General features: G+C 37.9%; 2 protein-coding genes across 2 annotated transcripts; one reads left to right on the top strand and one right to left on the bottom strand.

The window, feature by feature from the left end:
* Nucleotides 1–376: 376 nt before the first annotated feature.
* LOC107779259 (flowering locus K homology domain) lies at nucleotides 377–7721 on the top strand. Its single transcript, XM_016599650.2, is given in 8 exon segments — nucleotides 377–480; nucleotides 1801–2367; nucleotides 4501–4750; nucleotides 6061–6209; nucleotides 6291–6578; nucleotides 6902–7033; nucleotides 7035–7097; nucleotides 7312–7721. Coding segments are annotated over 8 exon segments (1629 nt in total). The 5' UTR covers nucleotides 377–471; the 3' UTR covers nucleotides 7483–7721.
* Nucleotides 7722–8408: 687 nt separating this feature from the next.
* On the bottom strand, nucleotides 8409–15219 carry LOC107779260 (putative fructokinase-4). The gene is made up of 5 exons (XM_016599653.2): nucleotides 14685–15219; nucleotides 11671–11921; nucleotides 11232–11523; nucleotides 9653–9805; nucleotides 8409–9267 (listed from the first exon to the last, which is right to left on the bottom strand). The coding sequence occupies exons 1-5, from the start codon at nucleotides 15054–15056 to the stop codon at nucleotides 8875–8877; spliced, it is 1461 nt and encodes a 486-aa protein (XP_016455139.2). The 5' UTR covers nucleotides 15057–15219; the 3' UTR covers nucleotides 8409–8874.
* Nucleotides 15220–17547: the final 2328 nt, after the last annotated feature.

The raw sequence follows: 17547 nt of genomic DNA, 5'->3' as shown, positions 1-17547 counted from the left end.
ATAGACACGATAAATTCATCTGGCACTTCTTTGGTTGTTTTACTAAATAAAGCTATCTTAATAGATTTTTCTAATTACAAATTAAATGTGTATGCTTCACTTTAATTCATTCCAATAATATTTAAATTTCTCCCTTAATCCATTGTGATAACTTATTATCAATCTCTTCCTAAATAAAAAAAACAAAACAAAAAGAATCAGCTAACAAATTGTCCTGAAAAATGTTTGTTAAAAATCACATTCATATGTTTCACTAGTTCTCCAATTAGGAAGTTCAAAATGACGAATACAACAAGTCTAGGGAGTAAATAGCAATTATCCAAAAATGACAGCTCCCTCTATAAAACCTAGTGCCCACATTCCTCCCCATAGCTTTTGGTAACTCTTTTATTCTCCCGCTCTTCTACACAGTTCTTCGCACTCAAATCTCCTTCTTCGAACTCGCAAACTTTCAGTCTCTGTAAGTTTGTCATGTTAACGGTATTCATTTTACAATTCTCGCGTATTAAGTCTATATTTTTCTCCGTGTACATAATTTGTAAGTTTAATGTTTAAAAAATTTGGTGTCAATTTTCTTGTTTGTGGGAGGGTTTATGCTTTGTTTATGTGTCTAGGTATTTTTTGTTCTGGAAAGATATGGTTCTAGAAGGTTCTGGAATTGCAGGTTTTGTCAATTAGGGTTTTAAAAACATCAGGGTTTTGGAGGTCGTAATTGAAGTAGGAGATTGTACGGAGCTTTGGGTTGATTTTTTTTTTGGTTGGGGGTTGGGGTATCTCAAGGTATTAAGGTTTTGTATTTTTGCAGTTTCTGGACTTAGTTCTTTGGTAACGGGAAATCAGTGGTTTCCAGTAGATAATGTACCCGTCCCTTCGCTCTTCCCCACTTAAATACCAGACTTAGTTCACCATTATGATTTCAACTTGTGAAGTGGCGAGATGCAGTAATACCTTTGCTGCTGAACCGAAGCCTTGGGGGCTTCTGGGCTTAGTAATAGAGGAAGATTTGATCAAATAAATAAGTTGTAATATGTAAGATGTTATTGGGTTTTGTGACTTTACACTTCAGTAAGCTATTGGGGGGTTTTTACTCTTTCTTTTTTCTGTTGATAAGATTCAATCTAGGGATTTTACTTGAGCAGGCGAGGTGTGTTTGAGATTTTCTTGGTTCAGTGATGCATTTATGAAATGATGATGATAAGGCTGTTCTTTGAAGGCAAAAAGGAATATGTATTTAAACTTAAACACAAGTTTATTCTTTTGCTATAGTTTAGGTGCGGTTAGTCTATTGTAAATGAAGGTACATGCTGTGTTAGACATGCTTAGTCTTCTGCACAACTTGCTGTAAACCTATGTAGCACTTTCTTAGTGATTTTGTTCATCAATAATACTTTAACATTATCAAAAAAGAAAAATAAAAGTTGAATTTTGTGTGTGCGATTCTTTGGAGTTGGTGATGTCAGCATGGAGTTCAATTTATTGGTCATTCCCAATCCTTTTCTGTGAGCTTACAGGGTCTGTTCTTGCATTTCGGCTAAACTTTTACCTTGTCACTGTTTTCCAGTTTTAATCTTCTAGTTTCTTGAAAATCTTTAGGGAAAGAATATTAGAAAGGATGCCTTTTCTTCTATTTCTCATTTTTTTCCGGGTGAGCATAGGGTACTGACTTCACGAAGATAAAACTGTTATGTCCCAGCTTCTGTACGGGTCAAATGCAGGAGGCCATCAGGGTTCAATAGTTTATTTGATCAATTGGCTGTACTCTGGGTATTTTTCTAAATGTTTTATTTATTTTTCTTCCAGAAAATGGCTGATGAAAATTTAGAGCAACCTGAGATGGGTAACTTGCATGACACGGAAAACGTGGATAATATGGACGATGCTCAAGACAACAATAATTTGAATGGCACAGATAATGGGCACGGCTCTGATCATTTACACGATGCTGATCACGTGCACGACGCAGATCAAGTGCACGACACAGTTCACGTGCACGACACAGATCATGTGCACGCCACAGATAACGTGAACGACACAGATCATGTGCAAGACGCTGGTAATGTCCATGGTACAGAGGACGTGCATAACATGGATAATATTCATGATTCAGATGCTATTCATGGTGTGGATAATGCACCTGAGGAGACTCATCCTTCTGAAGAGGTACAAGTTGCTCGAATTGATTCAGGAGCCAGCGAAGAAAAACGATGGCCTGGCTGGCCAGGAGAAAATGTTTTCAGGATGTTAGTTCCTGCTCAGAAGGTTGGTGGTATCATTGGCCGCAGAGGAGAGTATATTAAAAAGACCTGTGAGGAGACAAAAGCTCGCATTAAGGTTCTTGATGGTCCTCCTGGGACCACTGAAAGAGCTGTGAGTTGCTGAATAGATATTGTCATTTACACTTTTAGTATTTACATAATTATGGACATTTTTGTATATTGTTATGCTTTTAATGATGTGAATTTATTTTAACTATATAACCGGTGATGGTTTTGGTGCAGAAAGCTACATGCTCCATTTCTCTACATGCTCCATTTCTCTTCTTACTGCTCGTTAACTCTTTTTATGTGCTTGCACATGTTAATATAAGCATCCTTGTGTGAGCTTCACCCATCTTCATGCATGTAGGATTATGATTATTTTTATTTTGAGTCTTGCCAACTTCCAGTCAATTCAGTGGTTGTCATGCTATAGCTTAAGGTTGATCTACAAGTGTTCTTACAGCTATTAGAACTGCTTGTTAATGGTGAAGTCTTCTTTTTTACAAAATGCTTGCTTATGGGCATGGTTTTAGGTATATCAAGGATAATTTCAATTGACTCATTTATTATTAGGCTGTATGAAGTAAAGATGCCTAACTCACCCACCCACCACATATACCTGAAAAGAAAAGAACAGAGGTTCAGGGAATCCCTTTAGTCTCAGCCTTACCCTGTGTCAATATGTTATTGCAAGCGAACTGAAGTGGTGATAACAGTACTGTAGTAGTGATCAATCATACATGAAATCTATGTAAAGAAGCAGTAGTAAAAAGAAAGCAGTAATCATCAACGTTGATAGTAGAATCTACTATCTCAAAAAATAAAGTGAGGGGGAAATGGTAGAAATAAGAATACTATACAGCTGCTTGAACCATAATAATGACTTAACGTCTTTGAACTTCAGAAGAGAATTTATTATTCAATTAATTGAACCATAACTATGATTAACTTCTTCAAAGTGGGCTAAAAACAATCCAGTAACACAACCAAAATGATCTCAGAAAGTTTCTTTTTCATAGTAACCGACATGAGTGTGTGCAGGTTCTTGCCCATATAAGGAAACATTTCAATGAAAGTGCGCTTTGTACTAGAAGAACCAAGATCCAGACTGCAGTCATCAGCATTGAGCATTACAAGTGCTGAAAAGTTTTTCTGACAATCCATGAGAATTGCCTTCATCCAATATCAGTTTCAAGAAGCATTGCACCATGTCTGGTAACTTCAAAACTTGGTTGGTGTCTTGCCAGAAGGTGTTCACTGTATGAAAGAGGAAGTTAACAAACGTAACTAACAATTTGCAGGACATAACTTCCAGATTAAGAACATTTAAAATCATTTATACATATGAAAAATCATAAAGTTGAAGTTTATATGCTAGGGTATAATCGAGAAGCTTGTAAAAGGAGTTGAGTAGAATTCATCTTTTTAATTTATGAGAAGTTGTGCGAAATCTAGCAGCATTGTTTTTTCAATTGACTATACCAGATGGATAAGAACTTGCTTCTATATTTCTATGGGTATGCGTAGCTAAATAGTCTTGAAATAAATGAAACGTTGGATCTGTATTTAACAATTCATATGGAATTAAAAAGGCTTAAAAAGGCATGTTAATATGTGGGCATATCTATAAGGCTGCACGCTGCAGACTCATTAGCTTATAAACGTGAATACACTTGGCGCAAAATGCCTGTGTCCTTTCAAAATGCCTGTTGACTTAGAGCTACTTATAAATTGTAGTTTACTCTGCAAGTCCTTTTATTATAAATTGATTTAGAGCTACTTTATAGATGTGAGTACACTTGGTGCAAAATGCCTGAGTCCTATCTAAATGCCTGTTGATTTTGAGCTACTACTTATAAATTGTAGTTTAAGTCTCTACAAGGAATCTCTTTTTTAAAGTTTTCACTACAAGGAATCTTTTTTTTTACTCCCCATTTTTGCTGGTAGGTTCTTTTGGTTGGTTGTTGGAGAATGAGCTAGCAGTAATCGTAATAAAACCGGCATATTGGACTCTATATTCTTGCTTGATTCCAGCAGTTTATCTTGGAAGCTATTGTTTTTTGCTTTTTTAATCTGCTTGTTATACCAGTATATTGATGCTGCATTATGTGTAATCAACTTTGATTCTGGTTGGAACCTAAACATATCGTGAACAGTAATTGTGCTTTGGCAAAAGTTGAATAAATGCATATCTTTCTTTATATTGTGCTGTCCGTGGATTGATAATTCTTTTCTGCTATAGGTGATGATATCTGCCAAAGAAGAGCCAAGCCTATCAATTCCGCCTGCTATGGATGGTCTTTTGAAGGTTCACAAGCGGATTGTTGATGTAGACGCTGATTCAGCTAGTGCTCCACCAGGCGCTGGTAGGCCAGTCACTACAAGACTACTTGTGGCAGCCTCACAGGCTGGAAGCTTGATTGGGAAGCAGGGTTCCACTATTAAGTCTATTCAAGATACATCTCATTGCACTATTCGAGTAATTGGAGAAGGTGCCTCACTTTAACTTAGATATCCGTGTCTTGTGTTGTTTCCTTGAGAATCTGTCAATCTCGCTACTGATCCACTACCGCTAGTCATTTGCAGTCCTTAATGCCTTTTAATGCTGTATAATCTATAGGTATTTCAAGAGAAATTTGGGTCTGTACATATCCTTCTCTAAAGTTTTTCTACAAGGAATAATATATGTTAATCTTAAAATGACTGAAGGGAGGGATGGCTTAGTGGAAAGGGCCCTCCGTCTCCAACTAGGAGGTTGGTAGTTCTAGTCACTAAGGGAGCGAAGTATGAAAAGCCACACTTGGCTCCGTTGAGTGGTTTGGGGTGTGTGGGGTTTGCTCTAGCAAAAAGAGAAAACAGACATGTTTGCTTAATATGGTGTAGGATTTTTGTGAATAAGCTGTAGGGTCTTTGATAGCCCGGGTCGACTTGCTAAAAAGTCTTATTCATGTTTGATTTATATGAACATATTTTTACTATAAACTTTGCTTCTAGGATCCAATTTGTTTTTGGACCCCTCGAAGGCTTCTTGGAAATCTTCTCAACCCCTACCCTTTTAACCTCCTTAAAAGGACTTCATGGAGATCTTTTAATATTTAATGGACTTGCTAGAGACTAGAAGTTCCTTAAATATGGGAAATGCCCTACCTTTTGAGTGTGGTTTGGACTATTGATTTATGTAATTGGAAATAACCAATTAGGTTTACAGAGAAACCTAGATTCCCCACCTTTTCCTGTCTTTATTTGAACCTCTGCGATCTCGAGCTGATTTTAGGGGTGGGCACATGGGGTCCTAAGAGGATGTGAAGCAAACTAACACTGGTACAAGTTGATCTTTAATTGTTATTGGCAATTATGTTTCTTTTAGAAATACTCCATTTTAGAAATTTTATTTGACTAGTGAGCACTAGAGAGTTTTGTGCATATCATTTCTGAGTTATTGAAATAAACAAAAACCAAGATAAGGATAATTCCAGATGTTGAAATTTTGGAAACCTGGATTGGGGGAGTCAAAAGAGAGAAGAATAGATAGAAAAAGCAATGGAAGAACAATTAGAAGAATAACACATAAGTTTCTGGGTCCTTCTGGTTAGTTTTCCTTTGTCTATTGTTTACTTCTTGAATTATATGAATTATAAACAAAGGACTGTTTCTTATTAAAAGAAGACTACGTCGTGAACTTGGTAAAGCTCAAAAGCTGACATGTTATGTTGTGTCTGTTATTATAACTTCTCAATTAAAATCCCCTTTTCCTTCTGGATATGTAATTTAATGTTTAATTCCCATCTACTGGATTCTGCAGAGCACCTTCCAGCTTTTGCCCTTCCTGATGATAGTGTTGTTGAGATACAAGGAGAGCCCGCCGGGGTGCATAAAGCAGTTGAAATGATTGCTTCACATCTCAGGAAATTTTTAGTTGATCGTAGTGTCATTGGGGTATTTGAGATGCAAGTAAGTCTACTGCTGGTTTCAGTGGATTTTGGCCTTTCTAATAATACTCTTTGAAATTATGATTCTTTTTTTTCTGCTCAGATGCAAATGCCAAATGCTCGTCCAAACCAGAACATGCCTCCATCTGGACCTTCTCAGTCATGGGCCCCTCCACCATCTGGTTTTCCTGCAAATGCTCGGGGTGGACCTGGTTTTGGGCCCAACCCTCAGTATATGCCGCCTCCACGGCAATTTGATAGTTATTACCCACCGGTAGACATGCCTCCTTTTGAAAAGCAGCCTCGTCAGGCCCCGCCTCTTTATGGTAGAGATGTTTCAATGGGAACTCATGGTACAAATGTGCAAACACAACAATCCATGGTTACAAAGGTGTGTTATTTGTATGCATTCAATCTGATGAATGCAACTACCTAATTTACACATTTTCTGCTAACTTAAGATAATTCGGGAAGGAGGATTCTGATCTTGATTAAATAAAATCACCCAACAAGGTACAGAAAGAGGTGGGCATATACATCATGCTATATATGTTGCACGTTATAAGAATCTGGTATCCTTTTGAGGATACTACCAAATAGATCCATCAAGTTGTTGCAAGTCTTGCTTTCTTTTTTGGCCTTTAATTCTTTTTATATAGAACTGCAACATTCTGCTTTCTGATGTTCTTTTCCCTTGATCCTTTTTCTTTAAAGGTCACACAAAACATGCAAATTCCTTTGTCCTATGCCGATGCTGTCATTGGGACCTCTGGTTCAAATATTAGCTATATTCGTCGGACCAGTGGTGCATCTATTGCAATCCAGGAAACAAGGGGTGTTCCGGGATGAGATGACTGTTGAGATAACGGGATCTGCATCACAGGTGCAAACAGCGCAGCAATTAGTTCAGGTAGTATCTGCTGATAATTTGATTATTGAGCTTCAATTCACCTTTGCTGTGGGTAATATTCTGTCTGTGGATAGGGACAGTGATCTTGTTTGGAATATCACTGGTGGTGCCCCCTTTTTTTTGTTTTGGGGGGGGGGGGGTATGCGAACAGTTTAAAATTATGCATCAACTTAGTTTTGGGGATTGAGTTTTTACCACCTTGCTTATGGTGCAGAATTCTATTGCTGATGCTGCCAGCTCAATGCAGAACACTGCCGCTGGACCACCTTCCCAAGGTTATAATCCATATTCTCAAGGTCCTGTATACAATTCTTCATCTAGTAGCACTGGCCATACACCTGGCGCGGATTATGGTTCCATTTATGGATCCAGCTATGGTTATTGATGGATATCTTACTTAGACCAGTCATGCTGACACAATCATGAGATCTGAAGACATCTGCAGTGGGAAAGTTTTGTTGTTAGTTAGGAGGTGTATCATGATTAGTCGTAGTGGAGGATTGGATGCATTAGGTGTTGAGGTGGAATTACTGGTTTAGCATTAGTCATTTACATTCGATTTTGAAATGTTTAATTACTGGTATATTGCACTCAGTACAGGGTTACATTTTACTCGGTTTGACAGACGCTATGTGATCAATATAACTAAAACAAATTCACATTTTTATGGGCATGGTGCTCATAGGTGTGTTATTAATTAGCTAGATGGCATTATCTAGTCTTTTGTAGCTATTCTAAGTTTACTTCATGTGAGTTTTGTGTTGTGATGGCTCTGTGCATGTGCTTTTACATAAGGGGGTTTGCAGAATTATTGTAAGGGATAATGCATCTGTATGGTTCATGATCGCTGTTTTTGTTGAATGACATGTAAAGGTTGGATGTTAAGGTTTAACTCACGCTTCTATCAGAATTTTCAATTCTATGATGGTATCTCGTTTTCAGCGTGAAATACTACTATTTGCTTCGACGTAATGATTGGCACAAAGTATAGGGGGTTAACTGGACCACTAACGCGGGGAGTCTAAAGGAGAAAGACTGTATTGGACTAAACGAGTGCAAGTTGATGCAAACCAGAAGAATTTAATTTGACTTTTTGTGACAACATAATTGTCGAATTTTTTATGCCTCCTCAACTGCTATGATGTACTAAAATCTGATACGGTATTAATACACTTGGATGACGCACTGATACTCCATTCCTACTAATAGCAACCAGATACTGTGAATCTCTTCCAGTATGTCCTTTGGGTTTACACAGGTGTTGCTTCACAGATTTTTCAAAGGGAAGAGACGTGACACAAAAAAGGGAGGTACGAAAGAAGGGAAAAATTTATACGGAAGGGAGACGAGACAGAATTCAGCCCAACAATATTAATCATAAATGGTGACAACGGCCTGGCTCCATCAACTCATCAAGCAAACAAAAATTGGCTTCTCCTAATATTCCAGGTGGTCACAGATGTAAGAATCAAAATACAGGAAGCAAGGCACAGCTCCTTTGGAGCAATCAGAAATGTCATCAAGCAGGAATGCTCAATTGATGTGCTAATTTCCTCTCATGCATGCAGGCAGACCAACGGACAGTATCTGGGCACTTCTTATTTTTAGACCAAAACTGTCAATTCCACCACCGGCAAGGCAGCAACCTTAATAATACCGAGCATATCATAATGAGCAGGCTAGACCCATCTCCAATTCAAGCATTTCTTTCCATGAAGGTACATATGCCACAATCAACGTAACAGCTACAAAAATCTATTTGTCCCAGAAGACCATTTCATCTCTTTGAAGGAACCGCAACCTTCTTTGCTGGTGCAGATTCAAGCTTAGGTAGCAGTTCTGATACCACCTTTTGAACGGAGACACGGTTCACCTGATGGTTACCATTTACAACCAATTTTGACAGCACAGTTAAATCCTGAGAGTTCACTTTATCATTCAGTACTTCATCCCAAAACTTATCATCCTCGTTCAAATCTGATTCCTTCAATAGTTCCAGGACCTTCCTCAAACTGGCGACATTTCTACCAGCACCACACCCCATAGCAGTTGCAGCACCCACCGCATTCGCAAGGGTTAACGTATAACTCAAAGGCAAGTCATGTATGAAGCCAAATGCAATTGCAGCCACGAAACTATCTCCACAGCCCACAGTATCTATAATATTGACCTATTACAAACAATGGGTAGATGAATTGCATGTATCAGATAGGATAAACATTTGCCAGCATGTATCAGATAGGATAAACATTTGCCAACATGTATATACCAAATTTGGGAAAGATGCACTAAACAGAAACTGTACGATTCCCACTTATTCCGAGTGGGAGAAAGGGAGAGAGAGGGAGAGAGAAGAAAGTTATGTTGTTTGGTCATTAATCAAGTGCTGCACCCTCTAAGTGGGGGTCTCTGAAGAAAGACCCCAAAGTAAAACAGAAATGTCTACAGGATAAGCTAATTAATGCAAGAGGGAACAAGTAAACTTCTGTTAAGAAGATGAATCGAGTAATTTTTCACAAGAAACAACATTTCCAATGGGTCAGGAAAATTGATACCTTGAAACCAGGTGCACAAGTTATGCTCGATTTGGTGATTAAAATTGAACCCTTCGGGCCCATCTTAACAATCACCCACTTGGTACAAGCTCCATTCTTGAGCAGCTCCTGGCCCGCCAAGATTGGGTCATCAATACCAGTTAAAGATACTGCCTGGAGAAGACATAGTGATTCAGATAAGTAACAGATATAAAAGAGTGAAGAAAGGGAAAGAGGGGATTACAGTAAACCCGTCCACTGATTTACAGGAAAGGAAGTCATAATTTCAGCAACATGACCAGAATATACAAAGTTTAAATTCAGCAACGAGGAAAAAGCCAACAAATCAGCTCGAACATCATGTTACCGTTGCTCAAGATGTCAATTTTACAACTACAGTAAACCAATTCTTTGATATACTAGGGATGAGGCTATATCCATGGATCTACCAAATCCTAGACCCTGCCAAATGGAGCCATTTTTGCCTTCCTTTCTGTTCTCACACGTCCTCTTTGTTTTTTCCTCTACAACTTATTAAATTTAAAATGTATATGAAAACGAAAAGTAGAAAGAGGTGGTAGTAGTGCAAGGAAATAGGTGCTACATAAGAGTGTTTTTCAAGTAACTGTGGGTTGTTTGCTTTAATTTTCCCCTTTGTACAGGCGATTTCTAATTTCTGATACAATTAAAGGTGCTTACCAAGTAACTGATCATTGTTTGGGTTGAAAATCAAGAGAATTAATACAGTTATAGCTTAGAGTATATCTAAGTTAGAAGTGAACATTCTAAATAGTTATTTCACAACCAAGGAATATTGGTAGCTAGGAAAAGCTTCTTACACTTCCCTTGTTTAGGAAACTTAACTTAAGTCTACTGTTTCCTTATTTCATTAAGCTCCTATAAAGCTTTTATACATTTTTTTGAATCAAGTACAATTTTATTGATAAATGGGAAAGCTCCTGTACAGAAGAGGCATCCCAAAAAAGTAGAGAATCTACATAGAGATATGATTCTCTATGTAATGGTCCACGCAATTGTGAATATTTGACTAAGAGGAAAATGGGAATATCACCCAATTAAACCAATTTTCCCTCTCCCTAACCTTGTGATAGAATCAGATAAATTGTGAACAAAAGGAGGATATCATGCAAAAGAGAAAAGGGGGCTACATTAGCCTACAAATGAAAAGAACTACACAGCCTGAGTGAGTATAACTTTCTTGAACTTTTTTATACCATACATATTAGCTGCTTCTGAGCTGCATAAAATTTTGTAAAAATTTCAAGCTGTACTTTCCAGATTCCAGTCTATACCAGAACCTAGCCAAATATGACATGTTAAGTAAGATAGCTTTTAGCTATCAGAAGAGCTCTTTCAAAATGAATAATTTAGCTCATTAAACTCGTAGGAAGAACTGGTTATATTTAACATCTTCAAATAATTGGGTTATATCTAATTAAGTCACATACCGAGATGCAGGACAGCAGAAGGCACGAGCAATAAACCGATCAATAAAAAAAAGAAAAAGAAAAAAAGAAGGCACAAGCAATAATAAGTTACAAGTGTGACCAAACAATTGTTAAGAGTATGACATACAAACCTCCTCTGAAGTCAGGAGAAGCACTTCACTCATCCTCAACAACTTGCCAAGTGCTCTTTTTTCTTCAGGTCTTCCTGCAAGAAGGCTCTTACCTCGTGGTCCAGGGTCAAAAAAGATAGATGTCCCAGATTCAACAGCACACTCAACAGCAGATTCAAGAAGGCTCGGGGAGAGCTCATCAAAGTCATAACCATTGCAAAACAGGATCTTCGATTGTCTAATGGCCATCTTTACCTCAGTAGATAATTTGTCCATCCAATTGAATGCAGGATCCACATTAAAATCTGCACGACTGGAAAACATTAACATCTTAAAGGTTAGACTACTCTGAGGAACATCAAGTGGCCCAGACACTGAGCAAGCAAAGACACCTCAGATGGGAGGGGGAACAAAAAGAAGTAAAGGAAAAGAAAACTGGGAAAAGCAAGATTAAAAGGACCTGCAAAAACCATGTCTCTGCAAAGGGTCCACTAACACCCAGCATAGTAGTGTTTCATAGTCAGAACTTGGAAGATTAAGTGCTTCACTCTGCTCATTCATCCCAACAATACTAATCCCCTCATCACTAAGCACATCAATGAGGAAGCGTCCATATATTTCATCGCCAACATGGCCAATTGTGATACAGTGAAGGCCAAGCCTTGCAGCTGCTATAGCCACATTACAGTTTCCACCTGCCTCCCAATACCGCTGAAGCAGAATTAAATTATCAGGATATCACTTTATATGGTTATGCAGATACAAGAATTGGAACAATATAAGCGGATTGATGCCAGGCAAATACCACCCATTCTTCAGCAGCACTATGCAATATGTGGTACCTGGACAATGTTTTAGTATTTCTACATTCCACTTAATTAAAGAGAGGTCTAGACACCATATATAGGGCTAGATATCAAGAACTAGTGAATTGCACAAAAGTTATTACATCCCAGAATTTTGCAAATGTTAAGAGATACAACTGAGGAGTTCATGCCAGCTTTCAAAGACGATGATATCCAAGCACATAAAGTGCACATTTTACTTTGTTAAAATTAGTTGGTCCGAACCCAAACGGTGGTACCTAGACTTAATCATCAAGGTAGTTCATTTAATCTGCAAAGGAGCTCAACCATATTTGACCCACGTTTTCATTAGATGCCTTGTTAAAGTTTTTGATGCTCTAATAACTAGAGTTTCACAACTTAACAGTGTCTCATTGTTGATAAACTACTGGCAGCTAATGTCGTATATTCACCATATTAATAGTTTAAAGTCTAAAAATTATATATAATCATCAACTTAGATTGATTATTTTTCAACTAACCAAAGATCCATATGAGTGAACTTGTTTGATAATAAGCATAAATAGGGGCTTTTGTTCTGGACAAACTTATTGAGTTTCATAGTACTCCTTGCATCCTAATTGTTTTTTCTGGAAGCTTTACGGGCTTTCTGATAGTATGATTGATATCATTTCATTTGTATAAAACTTTCACAAACTTTCAAGACTTCAAATTTTTTTTATGACCGAGAAATCCCCAAGCAACCAGTGGCGCATGGTTGAAACCCGGTGGATAATGGCTCCCTCTACCCTTATCCACTTAAATACCGAGTTTTGTTTGCCACAAGATTCAAAACCTTGACATCACCTAACCCAAGCATCACGTGATGTTCTCTACCAAACTAACTTTTCGAGAATAATTTTTAATACGGAAAAGGGCTAAAAATACCCCTATCGTTTGGTAAATGGTTTACTTTTATGCTCTGTCCACCTATTCGTCCAAAAGTGCATACAACATTATCTTCTGGCCTAAAATTACCCTCGCAACTGACGGAAATTTCTGTGGTACCTTTTTTAATTTGTTGGCAGCACGTAATTGGGCCACATGGCTCCTTTGTCCAGATGAAATTTAACCCGCTCCAATTTTAAACCGCCCAAACAAATTGAAAATATTTTAAACAAAAAAGAAAGAAAACTGAATCCTCACCCAACTCGTCTCCTCACCCACCCGTGTTGTCCACCTGCCGTCCTCCTCCTCCACATTGTCCGAAACTTGGTTATTTTTAGGCAAGTGAATTTTTTTTTGCCCTATTTTCTTTTAATACTTTTTACCTTTCTCTTTCCTTTTTTTTTTCATTTTCCATTTTCCAGTTCATTCTTCATCATCTCCGGCCAGATTCTTTTATTGAAAACAAAAAAGCACCACTGGACTACCACTTCTCCACCGTGGACTTGGATTTGTTAAAAAAATTAATTCAATATTTCTAAATGAAAGTGGATTATATGCAGAATATAGAGATTAGGGGGGGGGGGGTTTGCCGGAGTTTGATTTTCCGGCAAGAGTTTCAGCTTTGCCGACAAAACTCGAACTCTAACAGAATCATCTGCTGGGTTTTGGAGCCGAAAATGGTGGTGTTTTGAAGGAAGAAGAAGGTATTTTGAGGCTGGTTTTGACAGTGCGATGCAACTGGTTTTTGGAGTTGCATTAATGGAGGTTTTTTGGTGAGTTTACATAGCTATTTTCATGGTGGATAGCGGCTGGTCTCAGCTGGAGTTTGTGGTGGTGTTTCGGGTGATTGATGACTAGTTTTAGAAGCTTGGTGGCTGCTGCATTTTATGAAGGCTGTAGCTACTTTTTTGGAGGAGAGGCGAGGAAGATGGAGGTTTTTACAGTGGGCTGGTCCAATAAACTGGGCGGGTTTAAATCTGGAGCGGGTTAAATTTGATTTGGACAAAGGAGCCACGTGGCCCAATTACGTGCTGCCAACACATTATAAAAGGGACCACAAAAATTTCCGTCAGTCGCGAGGGTAATTTTAGACTAGAAGATAACATTGTATTCATTTTTGGACGAATACGTGGACGGAGCATAAAAGTAAACCATTTACCAAACAATAGGGGTATTTTTAGCCCTTTTCCGTTTTTAATATTTTCTTCTATCGTCCTAATATAATATATAAAGTCAAATTCATATATATAAACAGCACAGAGAGAATACTTGGTTTCTACAGTAGCACCAACAACCTTGTGAACCCAGAAAAGTTTTTGCTACTACAAACCCATAACAACAAACAAACAATAACAACTAAGCCTTAGTCCCAACTTGTGGGTTCAACTATATGAAATCCTCACCGACCATATTACTTAATATAAACTCATCTCAGACTAATACTATACAAAATAAAAATAAAAAGTACTCTAGAAGTTTTTGTATTTTGCACTGGCATACAAATCTCTGAAAGTCTAATCAACTCCTAGAAAAGCATAGGGCGTAAAGTAGAAGTGCTAACATGATTAAAACTCATTTTCAACTAATAGGTGTCGCTTATCATATAGATATATTTGTTCCACTGAAGCAACAAATACGAATTAAAGTCTAATTAAGTAAGAAAAAATCTGGAAAAAAGAAAAAACAATCGCCTTTCTTTAAATTTAAACTTGTATGTTGATTAATGAAAATAAAAACGAACCTTATCGGGAGGGGATTTGGATAACTGTTCCATATAAGCCTTACGGTGTTCTAAAGGCTTAGGAGGTAACTGAGGGACATTGAGAACAATATCGATACAGAGATTCCCAAGAGTGGCAATATCAACATCTTTGACAGCAGTGATGCTTCTGAATTTGTCATCGCCATTGTTGAGAGAGTTAGGGCGGAGTTTAGGGACGGCAATTTCGACGCCTTTGCAGTTGAAAAGATTCTTCCTGAGTGGGGGAATTACAAAATTAGGGTTTTGGGGAAATAGATTTGGAGATAATAAAAAGGCATGATTGTGGTGGGTAAGGGTTGCAGAATTGGAAGAAGAAGGTGGTTTGAGGGATATGGTGGCGTAATGATGCATTCAGCTAACTCTCTCTCTCTCTCTCTCAGTCACTGCTCTCAAACAAAATTTCAGTTTGACATTTGTAGGAAGAGAGAAAAGTCAAAAAATGGAGATGGGACTAATGAACAAGAATAGAGTGTAGAGAGTAGACAATAAGGCAAAATTGGAAATGGGACTAGGTGGTTCGGATAATAGAGTGTGGAGGGCTAAATGAAGATAGCACTAAGTGAAAGGGACACCGGACTTATTTCCAAATAACGAAAAAAGTCTTTTTTTTTTTTTGTCACACTCACACAAATTGAAACGGAGAGTATATCTTATCAAATCATTTTATATTTTATATCATAAGTGAAGACCCTGCGTTAAAGTCAAAATGCTAAAATGATCATATAAAGTTAAATGACTATTTTGCCTTTCAACCAAACAAAAATATTTTTGTACAAAGATGTAAATCCACATTCTAATAAAATATTTCTAAACATGACTTGAAAAATCACTCTAGCAAAGTCCTCCCTAGTATCATTCTAAGCCATGTCATGCAGTCATGCAGTATATCAAATTGCCTTCCCAGGTGCGCAAGCAGATTGATACAATTTAGAGAAACTTCATCTGGGACACCACAACTATCAAGAGAAAAATGCACCTTGTGGGATGGAAGACTGTCACTAGGCCTACGGAGAAAGGAGGCCTAAATGTGCACAAAACTGATTTTAGGTACCCATTCAAGCCTAGCATGGAGGATGTATAATAACCCTATTACTTTGTGGGCTAGAGTACTCTTCCATAAGTACTGTGCTGCTAGAAATCCAAGCAGGCACATAGTTTCTAGGACCTGACAAAGTGTGAGAAATGGGTGGATAGTGTGTAGTAAAGCTACTAGATGGATAGTGCATTCTGGGGATAAAGTGAGCTTCTATAATGATAGATAGATTCCAAACATAGAACCACTTAGGGAACTTGTTTGTGGCCTCCCTAAACAAGGGAGAAGACAACCTCAAGGTCTCCTCCTGCGATCTTAATGGAGAATAGAACCTCCAAACCTCTCCTTCACATTGACTGATAATGCAGTGATCACCATTAACAATATTATCATCCATGCCAACTTTGATAGAATGGACAGGTTAGTCTAGAATTTAACTTGTAATGACAGGTTAGTCTAGAATTTAACTTGTAATGGTACCTTCTCTATCAAGACTGCTTACTCCTTCATTGAAGGTCAGCAGCCTCACCAGAAAAACAACACTAGGAAGCATTTCATTTGGATTTGGAATCTAAAGATCCCCAACAAAATCAAGTTTTTTTTGTGGTTTATGATACATGGAAGACTCCCAACTAGCCAATACCTGCACTCAAGGAGTATTAACATAAATTCCACGTATTTTTTTTGCAATAAAGAGGAAGAAAACATAGGCCACATATTCCTTAGATGTGATAATGTGAAGCCTTTTTGGGAGGCCCTCTCTTTGCAAAGTACCAGTAGTGTATGTATATATAATGTTGTTACATCTCACCACCAATGAGAAACCATCTTTCATAAGGTCAACCAGCAAAAATTCAATAACATACTAACATGGGGCCAAATGCTTACTTTCTATCTTTGAAAAATTTGGCTAACTAGAAACAACAACTATTTTAACAAGAGAAAGGAGCTTATCTCCTCTAGCCACACAATTGCTAAGGCAGTTGAGTTCCTACATGTAGCTGGTGATTGCTTATCTAGGAGCCCTAAGCAAGTTATTAGTGTCAAATGGGAGCTACCGAACCCAGGAACTTACAAGCTTAATACAGATGAATCAAGACTCCTAAAGGGCAACAGAGTGGGCATGCGAGGGATAGTGAGGAACAACAATGGGACTGAGTAATAGGTTTTATGGAAAGACTTACAAACACAAATAACACCCATGCATAATTAACAGCTTTTATGCAGGGATTAATACTGGCATCATCGAACAACTTCATTCCATTGGAAGTGAACTTAGACTCAACAAAGGTAATCCATATCATTAACAAAGGTCACCTGTTTTATGATGCTATGGTATGTAAATGCAGGTTAATGCTAGCAGCACTGGGGCATCCACCCGTAAAACATGTATACAAAGAGGCTAATAGGGTGGCTGATGCACTAGTGAAGGAAGGAGTAAAACAACAAAGGGCAGAGAATAACTTTTTGGTAGTTTCTCCGGTGTTTGTCAATGAAATACTATAGGCAGACATCCTAGAAACTATTTTTGAAAGAAAAATAATCGAGTGTAACAGTATCAATGAAGAAAAATAGATGACAAAGGAACTTAAGGGCGAGGCATTTTCGGGGACTAGCCCGCTTCCCATTACTCAATAGGACAATTTCTCATACATAATTATGGGAACCATTGAAAGGTGACCGACTTAGTGAGTCCGATGAATTATTGGAACCAGTCCTACATTTTGTCTTTATGGACCAAGGAGAAAAGGGGCTCGGCGGGAAGAGGAGTGAGCAATAGACTACTATTTATTTTTGGGCGATGACAAT

Source organism: Nicotiana tabacum, chromosome 19 (assembly GCF_000715075.1).
Source record: "Nicotiana tabacum cultivar K326 chromosome 19, ASM71507v2, whole genome shotgun sequence".
Lineage (NCBI taxonomy): Eukaryota > Viridiplantae > Streptophyta > Magnoliopsida > Solanales > Solanaceae > Nicotiana > Nicotiana tabacum.
This window is presented reverse-complemented; position numbering and strand designations above follow the sequence as displayed.

Excerpts from the sequence above, each read along its gene's own strand:
- LOC107779260 (XM_016599653.2), bottom strand. The coding sequence starts at position 15,056 with ATGCATCATTACGCCACCATATCCCTCAAACCACCTTCTTCTTCCAAT. Across the intron at positions 11,922-14,684 it reads CCAAATCCCCTCCCGATAAG|CGGTATTGGGAGGCAGGTGG; the intron begins GTTCGTTTTTAT and ends ATTCTGCTTCAG. Across the intron at positions 9,806-11,231 it reads TTCTCCTGACTTCAGAGGAG|GCAGTATCTTTAACTGGTAT; the intron begins GTTTGTATGTCA and ends TGTCTTCTCCAG.